The 23,294-nt window shown below is 36.4% G+C and overlaps 3 protein-coding genes across 5 annotated transcripts; 1 reads left to right on the plus strand and 2 right to left on the minus strand.

The window, feature by feature from the left end:
• Positions 1-1,344: 1,344 nt before the first annotated feature.
• Positions 1,345-1,815, minus strand: LOC137738672 (uncharacterized). Its single transcript, XM_068478146.1, has one exon. It carries the CDS (start codon positions 1,738-1,740, stop codon positions 1,477-1,479), a length of 264 nt encoding a protein of 87 aa, XP_068334247.1. The 5' UTR covers positions 1,741-1,815; the 3' UTR covers positions 1,345-1,476.
• Positions 1,816-14,720: 12,905 nt separating this feature from the next.
• On the plus strand, positions 14,721-17,671 carry LOC137738993 (protein THYLAKOID FORMATION1, chloroplastic-like). The gene is made up of 5 exons (XM_068478464.1): positions 14,721-15,039; positions 15,754-16,021; positions 16,470-16,686; positions 16,860-16,975; positions 17,303-17,671. The coding sequence occupies exons 1-5, from the start codon at positions 14,841-14,843 to the stop codon at positions 17,388-17,390; spliced, it is 888 nt and encodes a 295-aa protein (XP_068334565.1). The 5' UTR covers positions 14,721-14,840; the 3' UTR covers positions 17,391-17,671.
• Positions 17,672-17,752: 81 nt separating this feature from the next.
• LOC137738991 (diacylglycerol kinase 5-like) lies at positions 17,753-22,634 on the minus strand. 3 transcript variants are annotated; one of them, XM_068478461.1, is made up of 13 exons: positions 22,343-22,634; positions 21,830-22,038; positions 21,588-21,710; positions 21,358-21,486; positions 20,980-21,065; positions 20,547-20,670; positions 20,207-20,279; positions 19,915-19,997; positions 19,542-19,609; positions 19,377-19,451; positions 18,664-18,748; positions 18,416-18,529; positions 17,753-18,321 (listed from the first exon to the last, which is right to left on the minus strand). In XM_068478461.1, exons 1-13 carry the CDS (start codon positions 22,380-22,382, stop codon positions 17,998-18,000), a joined length of 1,533 nt encoding a protein of 510 aa, XP_068334562.1. In that variant the 5' UTR covers positions 22,383-22,634; the 3' UTR covers positions 17,753-17,997. The 3 variants fall into 3 exon arrangements, with proteins under 3 accessions (XP_068334562.1, XP_068334564.1, XP_068334563.1); XM_068478463.1 differs by having other exon boundaries at positions 17,755-18,321; positions 22,374-22,633; XM_068478462.1 differs by having other exon boundaries at positions 17,757-18,321; positions 20,207-20,255; positions 22,343-22,631.
• Positions 22,635-23,294: the final 660 nt, after the last annotated feature.

Genomic DNA, 23,294 nt, shown 5'->3' on the forward strand with positions numbered 1-23,294 from the left:
CTTATAAGAAACTGGGCTGCTCACTATATTGCCAATTAGTTTTATGATAGAACCTCAACTTTTTCGTCCTATCAGAGTAGGTTGTCCCACATGCTCCACATCACTCTGTTTGTGTTGTCATCATGTTAGGTTTGAAAATTTCCCACACGTGAGAAGGCATTTAAGAATAAATCTCACATTGATGGAATGAGAGACTTTGTATAGGTATATAAGTTAAGTTATTCTCCATTTACTAATTGATTTTATGGTAAAACATCAATTCTCTTGATAAGGGTCTGCGTGCCTACATGCCAACTAATATATGTTATCCATGTGTTATACTTAAAATGACCTGCTGATTTGGTTTTTTTTTATTTTTTTTATTTTTTTTTAATTTTTTTTATGCCAATGATTATGTAGTCTTTTCCTTGTGATGCAGTTATAGTATTTCTCCGTCTGGATTTGTACTATCCGGGTCGTGTAGTCTTTTTTATGAGTTCGTAATCGCAATATTTCTTTTGGATTAGGATTCTTTTCCATCATTTTTTCATTTCCTCGATCTCACATTCTTTATTTTATTTTTTTCTTTCTATAATAAATTAATGTAGCTTAACCATAATTGTTCAAATAGAAAAAAAAAAAAAAAAAAAAAAAAAAAAAAAAAAAAAAAAAAAAAAAAAAAAAAAAAAAAAGAAGAAGAGAATCCTTCCCCATTTCTTTTAGCATGATTGGCCTCTCTTTCCTGATCCAGAAATTTCTCATGTAGCTTAACCATAATTGTTCAAAAAAAAAAAAAAAAAAAAAAAAAAAAAAAGAGAATCCTTCCCCATTTCTTTTAGCATGATTGGCCTCTCTTTCCTGATCCAGAAATTTCTCCTGTGGTTTTTCTTATGTAATGCTTCTCCTCAATAAAGGTTATTATTCACTTTCTGATGAACTTTCAAGTGATTCACCGTTTGATTTTCAAGTGATTTTACCCTGAAATGATTCTAGCCTTACCAAAATTACTCTCAAGCAAGTCCAGTCAGTCCAGTCACTTCAGCTACAAGCCTCGTACCTAAATACTCTTAACTAATAGTCTTCAATATATTTAACCATCTGAGCAGGCTTAAACACTAAACTATGTTCACGAGTTTCAAAGGAAAAGGAGGAGTGAACTGTAGTATTTCTGTCGCTCCATGGAAAAGTGTCTGATTTCCAGAGTCCTTACATTCTTCCTCATCTTACCCATAAATAGCGTGCTTGCACAGGCTTATAAACTTCGAACAATTTTTTTCTTGAATGCTAGCAAAACTTAACGCTATTATGGGATGATAAATCGTCTCCTCAGGACAAAGTAACTACTGGCTAATAATTATAAAGAAATTCTGAGCAACAATTTCTGTTTTATATGGTAATTGTTCAAAATTTACATCAATTGGCCCCAAGCCAACATGACAATTAGCCCTAATTTACAACCCTAATCTTAGCTCTTGTTTTTGCGAATGAATCATTGAATTAGTTGTTGGGACCCCAGCAGCTCAAAAACATAACTGTCCTCAAGGACTCCTCTGACTTCTTGAGCTTCTCATCTCTCACTTTATTCAGAGCTGAAGCAGAAGGAGAAGAGAGCTTGTTGTTGGCCTGAGAAAATGACCTCACTTGGCCCTTGCCCTGTTGGCCTACATATCTCAAAGTCGAGTTCCATCTGCAAATCCCTTGGTCCTTGAGTGCCTCCACAACTCCAACACTTGCTGCCACTATAGCCTTGCTTGAACTCATGATTTCTTCTCTCTTTAATCTTCTGAACTTCTGTAGTAGTGACTCTGAAAGTTTTAAGAGTTCGATGAAGAAGATGAGCATCAAGTGCTCTTTATATAGGGGGATTACAAAAGGTGGGCCTTGTCACCAAAACCAGGGGCGTTCAGAGAGTGTGAAGCCAATGGTATTTGTGAACTTCTGTCACACTCATTGATGGAGACAAAATTGGGCTGGGTGGGAAGAAGTAACTCACTGCCCACCAGACTACAAACGAGCACACGGTTTTGGTTATAAAATCCATTTAAGCCTCAAGTATGGGAGGAATTGTATAAGTGAAAATTGTCACATTGTTTGACAAGCTAACTCGCATTTTGTAATTCTGCTCAAGACTGATAATGAACTAACAATTTCATCCTTTTTTTTTTCTTTATCAAGCTCTAATTCATTTTTAATTATGTACTTTGTGGTTATAATATAATGTTTATGTTGAGAATAAGTATTATATTGTTAGGTGGAGGGCTTTTGCATGGACTTATAGTGGCATCCCAATTTTCTTCGTAGTTTTAAAGCAAGTTGTCACATAAAGTTCAATAGGCACATGCATAACATCTCTGCAATTGTGTTGTTCACATATTAAACTTAAAAATTTGTTACACATAAGAGATATATTAAAAATAAATTTAACTAGACTTAAAAATTTGTTACACATGAAAAATTTATTAAAAATGAATTCAACATTAATGAAATAGGGACTGTATATGAGCTTTTAAGTAAACTGAAATACAATGTCAATCAACTTTAGAATGAAAGTCCAAACATTCTAACATGTAATGTTATTAATAGCTTAAAAAGCCCTAAAAGTAACATCCTAAAATAAAAGAGCACCAATGAGTAGATCAAGACAGCAATAGAAATATATAAATAAATTCATATGGTAAATTGATAATTAGAGCAAAAAATTTACATCAATTTTCCCTGAGCGAACATCATGAATTTGGCCCCAATTTTACAACCCCAAACGATCACCAATGAAAACTCAAAAGTTCCTTCACGGTTGGGTTGTGCCATCAGCAAACCGCTTAATTGTACAAAAACATGCAAGCAATAATATTTGCTTTCGTTTTTTTGGTCACTTAAATTAGTTGGGACCCCAGCAGCTTAAGTACATGGCTGTCCTCAAAGACTCCTCTGATTTCTTCACCTTTTCGTCTCTCACAGATCTGCTCAGAGCTGACGAAGTAGGAGAAGAGAGCCTGCTGTTAGCCCGAGAAATAACCTAATTTGGTTCTTGGCTTGTTGGTGCATGGATCTCAAAGCAGAGTCCCATCTGCACATATTTCTTGGTCTTTCAATGCCTCCACAACTCCCACACTTGCAGCCACTATAACTTTGCTTATTATTGAACTCATGATTTTTAAATTTGCCCTTGATTATTTGAAACTCCCCAGCTGTGAATGTGAATGCTTGAGTGTTGATGAAGATATCACGAGTTAATCTTTAAATAGGGGGGTTGAAATGATGAAAAAATTAATAAGAATCTTAATTAAACATTCTACTATTCACTTTTAAAGTTAAGAATATTTTTATCTTGAAAAATCATTCCTAATATTATTCACTTACATCCTTATTTTGTCATTTTCATTAAAACTAAAATTTTTAAAGACTTTTCATTAATTTTTCTAAAAATTACAAGAAAACTAATGAAAAATGTTTGAAAATTTGAGTTTTAACGAAAAAGATAAAATAAAGGATAAAATAAATAATATCAAGATTGATTTGTTAATATAAAAATATAATTTTTTTTTTAAAAATAAACAATACTAAAAAGGTTTCATTAAAACCACCCAAAATTATAAAGTAGGATCCGGATAAGCACAACATTTTGCTGCCACATGGGCACGTGGTTTTTTCTATTAAATTATCCATTTAAGCTACCATTTCAAAAAAGAAAGTGAAAACCATTGTTTACTTGCCTGGTGAGGATTGTGAGAAAAAAAAAACAATTATTTTGGCACGAAGTTTGAAGAGTGATGCCAGTAGTTCTCTTGTTGATACGTGGGCTGCTACCAATTGCTGATGCGATTGCGTGGATCTCTTTGTTGTCACACGTGTTGGGTTCATTTGGTTATCACGCGTCGAATGCTGACGATGTTCTTAACATTTGTCAGAATTTTTTTCGTGTGATTCTCACACTATCTAAAAAGGAGGAAGTTGAGTCACTAAGTACGGAAAGGGATCCCTTTCCACTAAGTACATACAAGATTTGGTTTATCACCACTATGAGTGTTTTTATATTTTCGTATGAGTGGTTTGGTACGATATCTTAAACTGAAAATATGATTCTGAATTTCAAATCAAAAATTTTCGAGATGAAAATTTGAAGATCAATCTCAAATTAAAATTTGAGTTTTCCTAATTTTTAGGATTTTCAAAATTTTTTCGGTATTTTGGGGTGAATCAGAATTGTGTTTTGGGTTCTAGGCTAAATTTGAGATTTTTGGGTTGTGACTTAAGATTTGGGCCTTTGGTTTAAAATTTTGTTACTCAATTTCATATTAATTGAAATTTAGGTTTTTTACCAATTACCAATTTGAAATTTTTTACCAATTGAAATACCAAAACGTTCTTACCAAGTCAAATTAACGTTCCAAAGTTCCAAACTACTTAATTTCAAGTTCCAAACTACTTAATTTCATACTTCTATTTCTAATATAGTGTACTCTCAAATTACTTAAATTCAACATTCAACATGCATACAACCAAAATAAATATACATATATATTTTCGGTTTAGTTTGGGATTTCCAAACTATTGAATATGTAATTCTGATTTTCGTACCAAAAAGTTCGGAATCGGTTCGGTATGGATCCAAAAAAAATTGGTATTATTGGGTTGGAAATCTTCGATATAGGATCGGAATTTTTTTTATTTGATTTTGAAATTTTTGGGAAAAATTTTCAGCCCGATATTCTCATATTCCTTCGTGGGTAGCGAACTTTTACACCAAACACATAGTACAAATTTAGTGATGTAGATATATAAGCAACTTTCCAGTGTAATTGTGTTTGGACTTAGATTTGTCATCCCTCGTTCAAGTCGAGGGGGTGCACTTCCAAGTTGGACCATTCAAGGTCAAACATTTCTCGTTGAGGTCGTAAGCCTGAACGCACTTCTAGTTCGTGGCCAAACACCCCGTATGCACTTCCATCCGAGGTAGTTCACTTACAAGTAAGCATATTCAAGGCTGAATACTCTTGAACGTGTAGATTGTTGAAATATTCATATTGATCATATCTCTGAGAAAAGAAGAGTTTAAATATTAAAATTTCGCTTCAACTAATGTCGAGACATTTTATGATAAAATTTCATATTTGACGAATTGTGCGTGTGGTAGTTACAAAGTTTAGGACAATATCAATATTGTTGGAGTGGACATTTGGCCCGTCTCTCAAATAATTCTACTTGGTATTATAGCCGGGAAGCAGGCTCGTCCTACCACGTGATGGGTGAGTCCCCTTGGCTCTCCACGTGATTGTCGATATGTGGATCTCCCACTTGTAACTCACTAATTGGGTCTTACGTGAGGGGCATGTTGAAATATCCAATATCGAACGTGTCTTTGAGAAAAAAAAGTTTAAATATCTCAACTCCACTCCAACTAATACATATGTCTTTTGTGATAAAAGTTCACACCTAACAGATTATGCAGATAGTAATCATCAAATTTGAGATGATATCAGTGTTGCTGAAGTGGGCTTTTGGCTTGTCTCTATGATAATTCTACTTAGATCACTTCCAAATTAGCCCGTTCATGGTCGAACAACCCTAATGCTTTAATCCGCACTCAAGGAACGGAAAATTATACTAGATTAGAATCTTAATAGACAAAGCTTGTTCAATTAGAGTTACCCTTATAACTTTACTAGCAGAGAGCACACACTTTGTATGTGTAAACAATTTCTTTTAATAAGTGCATATTTTTTTTTAATATTACACATACTTACTGTTTTGTTCTCCTTATGTAAATGTTGTGTATCAAAAGTCAGGGTAAAATTGAAAAAATAAGTATAAAAATAGGGTAAAATAGTAAAAATAGGGATATGGTTGTCATTTTGTCAAAAGATACAAAATTACTATTTTGACATTCTCATGTCAATATTGCGTATTCAAAAGTAAAAGCAAAATTGGAAAAAGTAGGAAAAAAAAGTTGACAATGACTCTTCTCTTAATAATAGTATAGATCAGATGCAAACCCAATTTTATACCTTGTAAGCTTAAAACATGCTTGACACACCCTTGACCATATAAGAGCAAGTTCCAAAAGTTATTCTATTTTTTTAAGATGGAAATGCATGGTTCACATACCATGCATGAATAATTTCGTACTATTAGTAAAAGTGGCGCTCAATAACACCCAATATACAAGCCATTTAGTCGAGCTAATGAGAGTAAAAATAGCAATGCTAATGCTCAATAATAAAAATCAGAGAGAATCAAAGCTCTCTCATCATCTGTGATATTTTTTACTTTTTTGGGAAATATACATTAATTCGAATCATGCGTGCAAGTGTGCAGCTTCAATTCAATTTCTAATGAATCTAAGTGGGTACATCCTCAACTTTAAGACTTGAGGACTTCACCATGAGCTCCAATCTGTGTCAATAAGGTCCCCAGCAGCTCAGGTACATGACTTTTCTTAGAGAATCCTCAGCTGCTTGGTTCTTCTTTTCGGAATTCATTTTGTTCAAAACCATAGCAGAAGACGAGGGCGATAGTTCCTTGGTATTGGAAGTCTTGGAAGTCCAGTGGTTTATTAGGGTTTCCAAAGTATTATGGTGCTTCACTGTAAAACTGGACAATAGGGGTTTAGTTACTGTTTCCTAAGTGCCGGCTCTTTTCTTTTTCTTGTGATCAGCAATTCTTGTATAGTTGTCAACTCCTTAATTCAAGGAGCTGTTGTTAGCTTCCCTAAGCAACTCATTATGGCGTAAATTAAGGAAGGTTAGAGTCTCAAGGAGGCGTAGCCTCCTTATATTTCTTTGTACAGTTGCGTTGCAAACAATGAAAGAAATACAAAACAACCTTTGAAAATCAACATGGTATGATCAACGCTTAGTGGAAAGGGTTGTTAGTTTCCCTAAGCTCCAACGCTAACTGCTACTATCCACGCTTCTCTTGTTGCACACATCTTGAAATATGATCAACAGAACATTCTGCTTCTCTAGTTCTAGTTTTAGTTTCTTGGGTGTGAATATATATAGGAGAGAAAGATGAAGCTAAAACCAGATGGATTCAAAAAGGAAAAAAGACAAAGTTGATGTGGGTTTGTATTGTTGGATTTTTGGATCGCTGGGCCCGCCCCACTCTAACGATACCGATATTGTCCCCACCTTTATCATCTGCCTAATCTGTCAGATGTGGGGCTTTACCACAAAAAACCTCACTATTAATTAAAGTAGAGTAATTCTATTTAAACCTATTGGGTTTCTTTGGACCCACCAATGTGGGACATTTAACATGTATAATTCAGGAAGCCATGGCTTTGTCCTTTTAAGATTTTATATATGAATTGACAAATTGTGCAGTGGTTTTCAGTGAAGAAACCAGAGGCCTTGCATCTTGTTTTTGAAAAATTTGATCAAAATTGTAACGGAAGGAGGATCCCAATATTCAGCTTATCTGTCTCAATTTGTGCATGTTTCATGCATGCCACCATGCAACCTTTCATCCCTGCTGTATCTTCTGTTGGTTATGGTCTTATCTCCATCATTCACGCATGGTGTGCCTGATACGTACGAATACGACCCATTCCGTGCTACTATACGTTGTGTACCGGATCCGTTTTCATCTTATCGAGTCTGTGTCATGCTTCATACCAACTTGATCTTTTTTGTCCTTTTCAAATTATGGTCTTAATACTATACGTGGCTAGTCAAGTTGCGGGTGATGACTTCACTAATTTGTTCTTAGAATAAATCAACATCAAACCTTACATAATTTAGCATAAAAATGAATTAATTAAAGCATCAATTGCTACTTGACAATCCCATTTTTGACGAATTTATACTCATCTATCATCACATCGGACAATTATGGCCATATTTTTGTGGAATTTTTTACACTGTAAGTCTTAAACTTCATGCAGAACATTCCAAAGATGTTTTAGATCGCCAAATAATTTATTCCAACTATCGGAATCTATTGTGGAACTACTAATATTTCAGTTGATTCTTTTATTTTTTCAGGTTAAAAATTCAACAAAAATCACTTATGAGACTTAGTAATAGTAGGACTATTTTCCAGAAATCTTTTGAAAAACTCAACAATCGCATTTTTAACAAAGTTTGTGAGCTATGCCCTGTGTTCAAAAGAAATTTCTCAACATGTGCTACATAAAACTTTTTTTAATTGGAGAACTGAGCATGTTAAGCTATATGTCAGTTAATTTATCTGGGATCCTTTATATATCTCTACGGTTAACTTAGTTGAGAATTTTTTATGGTGAGTATTTTTTACACCCTTTTTCACCTTCTTCTCACTCGGCGCCTTTTAATTGTGTACCTTATAATTCTCATTTCATTTGTTCAATCTAATGACTAAAGACAACTAGTGCGGAAAAAGTAAGTTTGCACAAATCATTTTCATTCTCTAACTGATCTCAGCTTAGATGCAAAACCAGTTATATAGCTTATAATTATACGTTAAATAATGCTATAAAACTTAGTTACCCCGCCCTTTGACCATACAAGTGCAAGAGGTTCAAACATTATTGTTTCTTTTTTAAGATGTATAATTAAAAGTTAAAGAACGCTAACCGCTTCGATCCATCCTCCTCTAAGACCTCTTGTTTACATCTTTATATATTCAAACTTTCACTCGGCTATTTCTGTCACATCCCGGTCCGGGGGGGACCACTTCCCGGGCCCGCTCCACCACCGTAGCACGATATTGTCCGCTTTGGGCCCCGACCACGCCCTCACGGTTTTATTTCTGGGAACTCACACAAAAACTTCCCGATGGGTCACCCATCCTGGGAATGCTCTCGCGCGCTACTCGCTTAACTTCGGAGTTCCCATGGAACCCGAAGCTAGTGAGCTCCCAAAAGGCCTCGTGCTAGGTAGGGATGAGAATATACATATAAAGATCACTCCCCTGAGCGATGTGGGATGTCACAATCCACCCCCCCTTAGGGGCCCGACGTCCTCGTCGGCACACCACGACCAGGGTTAGGCTCTGATACCAAAATGTCACATCCCGGCCCGGGGGGGGGGGACCACTTCCCGGGCCCGCTCCACCACCGTAGCACGATATTGTCCGTTTTGGGCCCCGACCACGCCCTCACGGTTTTATTTCTGGGAACTCACATAAGAACTTCCTGATGGGTCACCCATCCTGGGAATGCTCTCGCGCGCTACTTGCTTAACTTCGGAGTTCCCATGGAACCCGAAGCCAGTGAGCTCCCAAAAGGCCTCGTGCTAGGTAGGGATGAGAATATACATATAAGGATCACTCCCCTGAGCGATGTGGGATGTCACAATTTCCACGGTACCACTAGTTTTAGTGAATGAATATACAGGGGAGAGAATTGAGGCTAAAACCAGATGGATTCAGAAGGGACAAAAGATAAACTTGTTGTGAGATTTGTTGAATTCCGGAAGCTAGTTGGCTTCGTTCTTTGTGAAGTTATTATATATAACGTGACAAGTTATGCAGCGGTTTTCTGTGAGAAAACCTGAGGATTTTGCAGCTTGTTTTGCAATAGTTGATCAAGCAAGTAATGGAAAAGGGATATTACGATCTCAGCTTATTTGTTAAAAATTGTACAGGTTATCATGCCATCGTCCTTGCACCCTTTCACCCCTGCTACATCTTTCACTGCTTCCTTTGGTTATGGTCTTATCTACATCTTTCAGCAAGGTGTGCCGGATACATATGATTCATTTCGTGCTACTGTGTACTGGATTTGTTTTCGCCCTATTGAATTTGTGTCATATTCGTACCAATTTGATCCCTTTTTTAGTAAGGGTATTTATGTGGAATTTTGGAGTGCATATTTTGGTCACTGACCTATTATTATTTTTTCCAGTGCTAATTTTCAAATTACAGTTTCAATAATCCTAAATGTGGCTCTACTCAAGTTTCTGCGATGGCTTCACTCATTTATTGTTAGAATCAATCAACATCAACCCTTACATAATTTAGGATGAAAATAAACTGTCACCTGGTGATCACATTATTTACAAACTTAAGCTCATTTTTTATCAATATTTTTTTAACCCTAAAAGCTAGTACCTATTACTCCAATAAAGAAGCACAAATTTTAACCAAATCCCGTTTTACAATATCCGAAAAGCCACATTCTTGGAATAAATGAAAAAAAAAATTTTGTAAAAATTAGAAGATGTATAGACTGATTAAGTTAGCAATGATTAAATATAAGAAGCTAAGCAACATGAATCATGCCTGCTTCTCAAGAAAAAAAAAATCTAAACCAGAATGTGATCATCATCACAAGTCTTCTGAAATAAGGTTTCCGACGATCGATGATGCCGTGAAGAAGAAGATTGAAGTGGAAGAGAGACGGATCACATTAGGTTACTACAATTAACTATATATATGTATACTGTGCATATAGTGCTCTATCTCCTTCTTACTGGATCTAAGCAGTGCAGCTTACTTCCTTCAAACGAGAGAGTTTTGGATTCAAGCCCACATATGGGGTGTAATTTTTGCGAGGTACAATAACTAAGTTACATAAATACTGCCTTGTGCTGCTCTGCAATTTTGTTCTTAACAAATACAAACTTGTGCATGGAGGGGTAATGAAATAAAGGAACTAAATTAAAAACCGTTCTCATCTGTTTCATCCCGTTTCATCATCTTTTAAAATTCTCTCTTTCGTTAAGATATAGAAGAGATGTTTTGAGACTCTATAAAGATCTGCATTCCACTTTTTTAAAGCACAAGGGAAAATTTATACATAAAGAACTGCATGACATTTTTGAAGTGTCAACAACTCATATAAAAAACGCATAATATTTTACATTGCACGGGGAAGGAGGGAAGATCAAGATCGATCTTGATGCATAAAATTAATTCTACAAAATTATCTGTACATATTATTAACGCTAGAAAACAAAAGGACTAGTAAGATGACCACATCAGTGCATCTGTATGGACCGTCTAATTAAACACTAATTAACAGGTTAACTGGGAGTTGAATTTCCAGATATATTTTAGTAGGTAATTAGGACTCATCTCTCATGTATTTGGACCCCAACAACTCAAGTACATTACAGTTCGGAGGGATTCCTCAGCCTGCTGTTTACGCCTGCACTGACGATCACAGCTGCTGGTACTATTCTTTTTGTTTACAGCACCAGAAAATTCTGTGGTCGATTCTTTGCGACATACCTTGCCTTTAGAAACTTGGTCACCATTAGTGCTTCCTCTTCCTTGCATTGCTTGTGATATTTGAATCATTTCAAATGAAAGTAATGTTTTAGTAGTTGGGGTGGCTTAGAACTTGGGGAACCAAGTTTCATATATAGGCAGAGAAAAGGTCGTTAGCATATAAAATAGCTGCCAAAATTAGCGGAGTAATTTATTTTAGGTGTAATTTTTTTTCTCTCACGTTGCTTGTTTATTTTGATGGATTCCCAAGCTATGATTCTCTTCTCATATACAATATATGATCCCATGGTGTTTAACTAAGGAAATGGTTGTGGACTGAAATTAAAAAACAATAGGGTGCACGTTGCCTGCATCGACATTAAAGCAATGAAAGGCATATTATCACATGAGTGAAAGATTAGCATATACACGTTTGGCTCTGCAACTGGATAAGATTGACACCTAACACACTTTCTTTAATTTTCATTTTAAGTATTGGATTTTGCTCACTACTTTAGAAGCTAATCACTAGATTCACTACCACTCCACCCTTAGTTAATTGTTTCTCGTTTTGTTGACTCTCAAACTATCAAGCCTACGTGGTGCGCAGACCAAGTAATTAATAAGTTAATTACATCCTTTAGTTATGTGCATGGCGTGCCAACTCGTCGGTCGGGGAGTAAAATATGTTGATTTGGTGTTGAGCGCACTGCTGATTTCTTGATCTTGCGATTGCGGTTGAGGAAGGAACACATCTTGCCCTTCGGGTTCTAGAGCCTGAAGACAAGGCTGCTAGTTTTGCGAAGTTCAATATCAAATTTGGCTTTCAGTGTGCCGAATGTAGTAACCTGGTAACACCTCACTTTGCTAAGAAGGCTGATGAGATGACATTTTCCAACAAGGACTCGAAAATCCTTGTCGATTGAGACTTGGATAATAACCAATTGGTCTCGAAGCAATACTGTTTATCCAAACTGAATGTGCTTCTCAATCAGCTGATTCTATGGCTTCGGTGCTGTTTATCCAAACTGAAGATGTGTTGGTGGGAAGAAAGGGAAGGGAAAAATCTCAAGTTTGTTGAGAAGCTTTGCGTAGGGTAATTTGTGTGTTGATTTGAAAGGGGCTCTTTTCGATGCACAAAGTCTTGTATTTATAGGGTTGGTATTTGCTTGGCAAGGCCTGATTGTGTTCAACTGCAACTCAAACTCTAGAAAGAAAGACTGATCCACATCTATCATTCCCATTCGTGACTTTTCAAACAAAATAAAAACCTATTTAGGCTTATCACATCATATCAGAAGCCTAGCCCACCTAGGCTTCTTATCTCATCATCAAAACTCCATCAATGGCCTTTAACTCATCTAACAACATCCATCACCATGTAAAAAGGTCTAGCCTACCTAGGTTTCTTATCTCATCATTATCCAAGACCATCAAATCCTAGGCTATGCCACGTGATAAGAGTCCTAGGCCGAGCTGCTCTAATCCACACAGTACACTGCTAACAAATCCAAATTAAATTGGACTGTTCTGCTTGCTTCTAAGTTAGGGCTTTGATTTGTATCCCATCTATTTTGTACAAGAAAATCAAGATAATTTATTAAAAGATAATTACTATGATTAAAAATCATAATATTATCTCTTAATAATAATAAAATTATCTTAACTTTCTTATTCGACGGTCAAGAACCATACTCACTCAATGACCTTGATTACTCGGACCGTTGATATAAAATTGGGTCCAAACACGTTTCAATATTAGGAGACTCAAAATTTGGATACCAACTCTTTTTTATCCAAAAAATTAAAAATTAAAAATTAAAACTTAAGGTTTAAAAATGTGATGATTATTATAGGAGAAGCTTTTATACTTAGAACGTATTTTGGAGGGCTAAAAGTACTTTTAGATAATCAATAACGACTTTAACGGCGTATGAAAAAAAAAGTTTAATGTCTCTCTAAATTCTAAAAACATTTTCCTTAAGAAGCATTTTTAAGTGTTTTTCAACAACCACTCAAATTTAAAATAATAATAATAACACACTTTTGATAAAAGAGCTTTTGAGCTGAATGTTTTAGCGAAAAAATGTTTTCAAGCATGCTTTGGTAGTGTTGTGATTTACGATTCAAAACTAGAGTGTTGGATACTAACCTGAAAGCAATGATCGACTGGACGATCAATCAAAAGAAGCAGCATCAAAAGTTTCAGATCGTTGCAACGTTCAGTAGTGGTAGCTGATCGGTCGTATGGACAGAAAGTTCAAGGTTTCGTTGCTTGTGTTTCCTAGTTCATTTTGAAGTCCTATTTGGGCTGAATTTTTCACTTTTTTGTTGGATTCCTTTTTTGGTGGAGAGATTTTATTAATTACCTATTTGGTTAGGTTTTGTATTTACTTCCAATTAAGATTAATATTCTTATTGTAACCTAAGTTCTATACTCCATAAATAGGACCTTAAGATTACTAGTGTGTGCCTCTCCATGAGTGTAGAAAGTTTTGTATAATTGGTTTTTGGTGGAGTTCATTGTTTTGAGTCATGAATGTGTGGCAAATTCATGGCTCATTCATTTGCCAATTTGGTACGAGTCAATTTGTGAGCTTGAGAGTCGAAGAACAATTTGGAAGAGACTTCTCTGTTTGTTTTGGGTTCTCTACTTGTGTGGTTTAGAGTTTGTAGTTTGTGGGATTTGGGTTGTGAGAGTTAAACACTCTTTTGTAATCTCTATTTGTTTTTTAGTGAAATTCCTCATCGTGCTTTGCCTATGGATGTAGGCTTTACGCTGCACCACATTTATATCTTGTGTTATTATTTTGAGATTGTTTGTTTCTTCACTTTTGCCTTCGACGTTGATATTTGATACTTTGTTTCAATTCGCTTTCGCTTGCGCATAAAGTACAACAGGCAGGAACTGATCAAGTTACTTATTTTAAGGAAAATTAATGAAAAGGCTTGAAAACTTTGAGTTTTAACGATAAGGACAAAAAAAAAAAAAAAAAAAAGGTAAAGTGAATAGTACCAATATTGATTTTTTAGTGTAAAAATATAGTTTTTCATTAAAATTCTCCTTATTTTATTATCAATCTCCCACCAACTAAGTTTTAAGTAGCATTGGAAGAAATCTCAAAGTCAAATCTTTCTTCCCCAAACGATAAAAAAAGGAGGAGATACTACCACATTCCACTAAATACTAAGAATGGTTCTAGTCCCCATAGTTTGAACAAAATTTCACTTCGGTTCTAGTAGTTTCAATTCTCGCAATTTCAATTTCTATAGTTTATTAATTTTTGTTGTCAGGGACAATACTGTAATTGTGGTTTTGTTGGTTACTACTACTTATGTGACATATATAAAGGTAAATTAATTTTTTTTCTTTTAAATCGCACCAATTAAAACTACAAAAATAAAAGTGAAACTTTGCTTAAACTACAAGAATCAAATCATAGTTCGACCCATAAATCAACGTGGCCCGGTCCAATAAAATCCAACCCGGCCCATTACTATTTCTCTCCTTTGGAAACTTACGCCGAACACCACTTGGCACAAACTTACTGGCTCTCAAATCCTTTCAAACACTTGGATAAGCCCTTGTTTTCGTGGACCTCTATCCCTCTCACACTTGATTTATAAATTACAATCCGAAAACCCACGAAATTTTCTCTCCCTCTCCGCTATGCTCATAATTTTCCCGGAAAATTTCCAGCTTTAGATTCTCTCTCCCTCTTGCTTCAATGGCGGCCGTTGCTTCTTTGTCTTTTTCGGCGCTCAGTCAATGCTCTGATAGAAAATCGGTCGTCTCGCCCGCTCGCAATTTGGGTTCCAACGCCGAAGGCATTCGATTCCGTACGAGCATTTCCAGCCATTACGGTGGAATTCGAGCTTCGAGTTGGAGCTCTCGCATGGTGGTTCATTGCATGGCAGGGTCGTCAGGTGGGTTTTTCTTGGTAGCTTGTTTTATGTCATTTAGTCGTTTAAATTTGCTACATTTTCTCAGGAACTTGACTGGAGCTTCATTTAATATGTTTTGTGCCAAAATGCTTTTGTTTTTTTAATATCGTGCATTTAACAATGTTTAAAGTATAATTAAGTTTGATCTAATTAGATGTAATTCACTTATTTCATTTCCAAAATTTGGTCTTTTTTGTATTTTTGGCAAACCACAAGATAATTACATTAAATTCATCTAAACAACGAACAGGTGTTTATGAGCAGGGAATGAGGATCCTCTCCGGATCATATTTGTGAGGATTTGAGATCCTTAAATCATATACGTTCATTGTACATCGTAGCATCAGAAATCATTTTAAATATTTTTATTTAAAATTAAATATGAATATTATCTAACCAAAACTGAACGCACGTACGATGAACATACGATTTGAGGATCCAAGATCCTCACAAAGAGGATCCGGAGAGGATCCTCATTCATGAGCATGGCTAAACTTATGTCTGCAAATTATGATCTTTTTTGTTAAAAGTAGGAATTTTGACTTACAGATATGGAAGGGGAGGATTTTTGTTAAAAATTTTATGTAATCATGTGAAATAAGAATAATGGGCCCTTAGTGTATCAGAGTGTATATTAGTGTAAGTTTTCTGCTTAACATTTTTGGTCATTATGTGATTTGCTTGCTTGATTTGCAGATACTCCGACTGTGGCGGATACAAAGTTGAATTTTTTGAAGGCGTATAAGCGACCAATCCCTAGCGTTTACAACAGTGTGCTACAGGAGCTGATTGTCCAGCAACATTTGATGAAGTACAAGAGGACATACCGGTATGATCCTGTGTTCGCTCTTGGTTTTGTCACTGTATACGATCAACTCATGGATGGATATCCCAGCGATGAGGATCGAGAGGCAATCTTCCAAGCGTACATTAAAGCTTTAAATGAGGACCCGGAGCAATACAGGTTTGTCACTTGTGTTTTATCTTCTTTAGGGATTTTCTCTGTTTTGTGGCTTGCATAACATTTCGAAATGCAGCAATATGGTATGTAAATTGTGATGATCACATATTATGAGGTTTAAAAAAATAGAAAGTGGAGTAAAATTTAAGTGGCTAATTGAGATTGTGATATTGCAATTCATTCCTTTATGTGATAACTAAGGAAAATCCTGTTAAGAACAGATTTTCTTTTCCAGTCATCGGGATCATGCAAACTTAATAGTTCTACACCAGAATTTCCTAGTTTATAGGTTGATTAATAAAATAATGTGTGACTCTAGAAAATTACTGGTCATTAGATGCTTTAGAAAAAAGAAAAACGAATCCTAATTTGCATATGATCAATCTCTTTCTTATATGTTTGAGAAGGGTCTCGATCTTTACTAGATAAGTTTCCATGCTAAGCACTATAGAACTGATGCACAAAAGTTGGAAGAGTGGGCTCGGGCACAAACTTCCAGTTCATTAGTGGAGTTTCCATCCAGAGAAGGAGAAGTTGAGGCAGCACTGAAGGACATTGCAGAAAGGGCAGCAGGCAAAGAAAGTTTTAGCTACAGTCGTTTCTTTGCTATTGGGCTTTTTCGTCTTCTTGAGGTGGCAAAAGCAACTAAACCAACAGTATTAGAAAAGGTTAGACTTTCCAAGCCTATGAACATTTTGAATAATTATGGATATTCGGCCAAGTGATTAGGTTACTGCATTTTGAACTTTTTTGGGTTAATGACTGTTGGATTAAATTATTGAATGGCCTTCCATGATGGTAGCAATGTTGGATCATTTACACTTTGGTTTCTATCCAACAGTTATGTGCAGCCTTAAACATTGACAAAAGAAGTGTGGACCGGGACCTTGATGTGTACCGCAATCTGCTTTCCAAGCTGGTTCAGGCCAAAGAACTGCTAAGGGAATATGTGGCCAGGTAACAAATCCCTCAGGATCATGGGAGTTATTGAATTCATAGCATTACATGTGATAGATAAGATAGACATGATGATAATCCTCAAATCAGACTGATGTGAGTTCAGATGACATCCACAAATTGAAAGCTTTAACACCAAACCGGTTGATCCCCTATACGTTAACCGAAAACTCATGGCTTTAGTTCGCTTATCTATAGCTTGGGTATAATTTATGGATTTTGGGTTTTCTTGTTTTATAACCGGAAGTACTGTATGGCTCAAGGATGGAGAAGCTTTTGTGCTTACTGCTTTACATCATATTTGAATGCATTGAATTTGGCTTTCAGGGAGAAGAAGAAAAGAGAAGAAAGGGCGGAAACACAGAAGGCCAGTGAAACGGTTACGAAATGTTTGGGGGATTATGTTTGCCAGTAATCGGAGTGGTCCTTCAAAGCTGATCACTCTCTGCGAAGCTGAAGAGCCCCAAATCTTTAAGGTTTTTGAGGTAGAGTTGGAGTTTTTACGCTTAGGCACATACCTTTCATCAGCTTGTACGCTTGCAGTTTTAGCATATTGCTTGCAGTGGTGATCCAGCAACAGCCCATGTACCGACGTGTCTTAAATAGTTGTTTCTCATCGGTTATCTTTTGTAACTACAATTCTCGATTTGGAATATTTGGATCGAGTTCCCCATAGTAAAGCTAATTTTCATTGTTTCTCTGTCTTTCTCGATATGATAACTTCCTCTCAAATACGGCGTTAGTGCAGTAACCAATTCTCGATTTACTTCAACACTTCTGAGTTAAAAGAATTATTTGCATTCATCCACAAATCAATCATGTACAGGTAGATAACAATGGGGTTACTACGTAAGAACCCTAGAAAGCAATCTGTCACAAAACAATGAACCGATAGAAAGATCTTCCATGGCTTCCTGCTAGAAATGTTACTAAGCTAAGATGTTAATGAAATTCCAAAAGAAATCTCACTCGTTAATAGGGGAATTTGGACGGGACTGAGAAAGGAACAACTTAATAAGAAGTTAACTGAGATGCGAAATATCAATCTCTTCGGGGAGCTTAAATGTGTCTGCTGCACCAAACTTCCTATACTCTGGTGATTCATGAGTTTCTTCATCATCCCAATCATCTTCCTCATTTCCCTGGCTGCTAGGTGACTCAGGATTGTAAACGCTTTTAGACCTGCAGCCATGTCGAGCAAGAATGTTCACCTGGCGAAGGTGAGAGATTTCAACCATGACGGTTTCATCGTCAACTGGGAGGGTTTGCTTCCAGGGTTCCCCGTCGATCCTCATGTACGTGTGATCAATTGCACCCTTGTGAAACTCAAAGCGAATACGGTGGGCCTATCGTCAATAAGAAATAATAGACAGTATAAATACCAAATGCTGGACGGTACAAGTTATTTATGAACATAAATTCAGCTTCTTGATCAAATACCTGGGCAAGACGAGTCCCATGTCCCTTTGCAAGCAAAACAAGCCCATGCCATGCATCTCGAAAACCAACGACTTCAATGAGACCATCGTCTACATATGCTGGAGTAAAACCTCCCTGTAAAGTCATAATCCACCAAAATATGTTGTTAGATTTGAGAAAAACCAATACAAAGATCATTTCAACTATTTCTGTGAAAAAACAAAATAAAGAAAAATAATAGGAGAAAAGCGGGAGTGTTGTGAACCTACATTACGCCTCTTCCTAATCGGGACTCCCCAAGGATTAAAACCACCAGAAAAGCTAGGCAAATTGAGGATCACGATTGACTTGATACTGTTCAATGAAACAGAGAGGTTAGCAAAGCATAATTGGATATTATTTGCGAAAGAAATCAAATGGAAACAACATCAAGCACCAAAGAGAAGGAAAAATATACTAAACCAATATTATCCTTGTGCAATGTTCACCTTTTGAAACTAAACGAGGAATAAATCAACTAGATCGGAAGAAGAAAACTCTAAATAAGTTTAACTATCTCTGCAGAACCACCGGAGTTGAACTAGTGTGTACGGAAAAGAAGATTGCAACAAAGTAAAGATTTCTGAAATCTGGATTTCATGCTTTGGTGTTCAATCCATGATGTTGGCAGATAATCTGAGCAGATTGCTACCTAAATAGATGCATATCAAAACACCAGAGACTCATGGGAATTATCTCTAATATTGTGCGCAAGTGAAATCTGCACACGATGGGGAGGCTCGATATGGATAGTGTTTTCCCGCATAAAAAAGATTACTGGGGGGAAACAGGCACTAGCTAGTCAACTCGTCATTTTAGGGCAGCTCACCGTGTGCCCATGAAAACCCAAGAAAACGGGGGGAAAACATAGAACAAACAATGCAAAGAAATTTGCATTGAGCAAGCAAAGCTCAATTCCGTTATAATATAGACAACAATGTACCTTGGAGGAATTTGTAGATCTTCCCATTGGCCATCGTTTTTCATGATCTTCACCTTTGCAAATTGTGCTATGTCCCTATTTCAAGAGAGACAATAAACTTCAGATTCACTAAACAAGGTTTTAGAAAGTATAACCTTGTGGGAGGGGGAATCTCTAGAAGCTCACCGTGCAGCAGATTGAGAACGAGGAGAAGAAAACCAGCCTTGTGAATGAGTAATCTTTGCATAAGTAGTCTGTATTTAGGATCAAGGAAAAGACAGAGGAATAAGTAGAGTTTCACACCATACATCAGAATTTAACAGCACTATCCAAGCAGTTTTTAATTTTTGGAGAATTCCACGCAAGAAACTTTTACTGTATATGACGCACAGAAAAATGAATAGAACACCCTTATCAACAAACTGGAAACCTTTTAGTTTATGTCATGTATTATATTATTTAATAAATTATTATAAGTTTGTTACAAGATCAAATAATATTCATTAGTTTACTACATTATGCTCATGAATAAAAAAAGGGTTTTGCGGAAACCAAATACCTGATTAGTTAACTGATTTTTGAACTTTTCGGGATGCTGCTTTCGCTCAGTATGAAATGCATATGATACTTGAGCATCCATTCCTAAACACCACCACAAACACGTAGAGTTCATTTAGAAAACACAGTTGAGTGAAAGAAGATATCAATCAACAATTAATTGGCTTATTTTGAATGCACAACGGTGGGACTTAAATCGACTGGCAAAAGGAGATATTTTCTAGAAAGATTAAGATATCTTTGCAAATTAATGTTCAAAAGACTTTACAAGACTCCAAGGGAAGAACTCTTACCCATACTGAAGTAGTTCCAAAATCCCCCACGAAAGGTATGGCAGCCTTCCTGCGAAACACCAAAAGTTTTTGCCTATAAAACAGCACCAAAAGTTCGTATCTAACAAGAAAGAGAACAGCTTTGAGCTTGACAAAAGTAATGTAAGCATTTAAAAGTAACATTTTGACATGACAATTTGCAAAGAAAAAATCAGCCATCACAAGCTGGCCCAGCTCCTGAAAAGATAGCTTGACCTAGCAAAATGGCTGATTTTATCTTTCTGCTACTCCCTGAGACTGGTTCTTTTGTCCAATGAGCCAGATAAGTCAGAATTCGACCATATGGAGAATATGTAATTACCATGCTCAGCTCATTTGAATCAGAGACACGGCCAAATGCATGCAAAGAATGTGGTAGGTCAAGGGGCACAATGGGATCGCACGGACCTTCTTTTGACTTCCTCATCCTCATGAGAATGTGCCAGCTATATCAGAATAAACAGGGAAAAATAAAATTAGAACTTCCAATTATAGAAAAAATGAGAGGCAACTGGTTAAAACTACAAAGAAAAATGCACTAATGACCTAAACGAGAATAAGAGTGAACACATTAGTCATAATACTTCATCACTCCATCATCTGGAAAAAGGTAAATCTAAGACATACCGACAACAAAGAGATGATTTAAAATGATGAGATCTGATCGTCTGAGATCTAGAAACAGGGCTGTGTATATACAGAACTTGAATTTACAAAGTTTAAGATGTAAAAAGAAATAATGATGACTGTCTAACCTGTCTATTTTCATTTCCTTGGCTCTCTTTACTTGGTCCAAAAACTGCTTCACAGATTGAGGATCTGTCCCAGGATTCTTCTTCCCCTGCGAATTAGCGAACATCATGTCATGCATGCACGATTTCTAGCAATCAACAACCGCATTACTTACTTAAACCATAATAATCACAAACTACTTAAAACATTTAACCTTGAGTCAACTTTACATGGCAGAACTAGTTAGAATTTCTGGTGCATATGGTGACTTGAATTAAGAAATGGAGAAGTTTTCTCCTGAATATGCATATCAACGAAAAAATAACTACCGATAATCCACACATCCAATATGATACATGCAATCCAAGACCATATATCCATCGACATAGGAAATTCCTTACCCATCCAAATGCAAAAGGAAGATTGTTTCCTGTTCCTAGTGGTACTGTTGCTATTGGTGGCGAATGAGATAACTTGAGATCAGAAACAACTCCAAGAAGCCAACCAGCTGTTCCATCGCCACCTGCAACCTAGAGGGGCAATTCATGTTAGAAACATGAAAAGGTAACATCACACAAGGTCATGAAAAATAGAAAAATCAAACCATTTATGTTGATTTAGTTTGACTCACAATGATTCTCAATCTCTCTTGAATATTTGTAGCGAATTTATCCCCATTGCGCTTGAGCTTTTCAAGATTGGCATAGATTCGGCAAAGAACCTTATCCGGAGCCTCTTGCCCCAGATCATAAACCTAAAAATTAGCTAGTTCAAGGTCAGGTTCATAAAAACTTCGAACTAAAATCCAAATGTTATATTCAACCAAATATTCAAAAAAACAAATCTGACAACATTCAACCCTTTAGAAAATACCTGACTTTCATTTAGAAGGGATCGGTATGATACAAGAAGATCCCCACCAAGCTGGCCACCACTTTTGGAGTTGATAAACACTAAAACCGGACATTGCGGTACATCAGCAACATTTTCACTCTTTGATTCAGGCACTAGTACATACTTAGGAATTCTGAAATCCTTCAAGAATTCCTCCCCAGAGTTCGAATTTGCCATTTTGGGTCTAACTGCATTACAAGATCATAATCAGTAACCGTGAAAAGAGCCGTTGTCTGCAGCCAATTTGAACTCGGGTCCTCCCAAAATACCAAATTTCACAAAACTAATCCAATACCATACAATTTCCGTAGTGATTAGTCCAAGAATTTGCATTGGTGGTCATAAACAAGTTGAAAGATTCAGTCTTTGAAGAATAAACATACATCAAATGGCACAAAAATTAACTCACAGAAAACCCATTTGGAAATAAAATCAGAAAAGTGCTGGAAATTCAATTTTGGCAAGACAAGTAAGAAAGGATGGAAAATTTACGTAGTGAGTTGAGGAGATGTGAGCATCTAACCATGAACATGAACCAAACGGGATTGAAGAAAAAGGGTATCTGAAATAACCGAAACCGGAACTGCGGGCGGAAAATTCGATGGCTTTCAGAAAGCTTTTCGGATCCAAAAGCGCAGAGGGAAACGCGGGATGTTTGACTAGTTCGTGAACTCAGAAAACTTTTATATCGTCGTGGAAACGTGAAGTGGGATCGAAGCCATTAAAACGTGATCGAAACTATCGCGGGGAGGGCGGAAAGTTCCATGGATTGGAATTTTTACTGCTGGCACTTTCACCACACGGCGATTTGAACGAGTGGGGATGAAGACAGCGGAAACCTTCAATGTTGTCTTTATGTGTTATACCGGATCATTCGTTGTCGTTATTCATTTGTGGTCTGACGTGTCAGATCCCCTCGGCACTTTGGTGGGGCCAGATGGACTGTCTTTCCCATCCTCTCTCTCTAGCGAGATGGTTGCAGAGTTATGGACGCTGCTAATGGTGGCTGCTGTGGGACCCCATCAATTGTGGGTTAAGTATTCGTTGTAGATGAGATATTTTTCAATGCGACCGTCACACGAAGTGATACATCACGTGTCTTTATATAAATGGTAGATTATGTTTGTTAAAAGATTAATAATTTAAAAATTAAAATTTTCTACCACTTGCATAAAAACAAATGATGTACTATTTGTATTTGCGTCATAACTAAAAATTTCTTGTTGTAGAGTTGATATTCTGCTAGACTTCTCCTATCCTATATTCCTATGCAAAGCACAATACTTCCATGTTAAGATTCCCATACTTTTTGGTCAATTTGTGAACACGTTTATAGAGTCCTATAATTCCCATACTTTTTGCAGGACTCGTTGTATACGAAAGATTTGAAACGTTGAATTCTTCTTGCTGAAAATCGTTTAATTTTAAGTTATGTAACAACCCA

Source organism: Pyrus communis, chromosome 7 (genome assembly GCF_963583255.1).
Source record: "Pyrus communis chromosome 7, drPyrComm1.1, whole genome shotgun sequence".
Lineage (NCBI taxonomy): Eukaryota > Viridiplantae > Streptophyta > Magnoliopsida > Rosales > Rosaceae > Pyrus > Pyrus communis.

Bases quoted from the DNA above. Each gene is read 5' to 3' on its own strand.
- LOC137738672 (XM_068478146.1), bottom strand. From the start codon at position 1,740: ATGAGTTCAAGCAAGGCTATAGTGGCAGCAAGTGTTGGAGTTGTGGAG.
- LOC137738993 (XM_068478464.1), top strand. From the start codon at position 14,841: ATGGCGGCCGTTGCTTCTTTGTCTTTTTCGGCGCTCAGTCAATGCTCT. The intron at 16,687-16,859 runs GTTAGACTTTCC...TCTATCCAACAG, and splicing joins AACCAACAGTATTAGAAAAG to TTATGTGCAGCCTTAAACAT. The intron at 16,976-17,302 runs GTAACAAATCCC...TTTGGCTTTCAG, and splicing joins CTAAGGGAATATGTGGCCAG to GGAGAAGAAGAAAAGAGAAG.
- LOC137738991 (XM_068478461.1), bottom strand. From the start codon at position 22,382: ATGTTCATGGTTAGATGCTCACATCTCCTCAACTCACTAC. The intron at 19,610-19,914 runs GTATTTGGTTTC...TCCTAAATACAG, and splicing joins AAAATCAGTTAACTAATCAG to ACTACTTATGCAAAGATTAC. The intron at 18,749-19,376 runs GTACATTGTTGT...TTCATTGAACAG, and splicing joins GATCTACAAATTCCTCCAAG to TATCAAGTCAATCGTGATCC.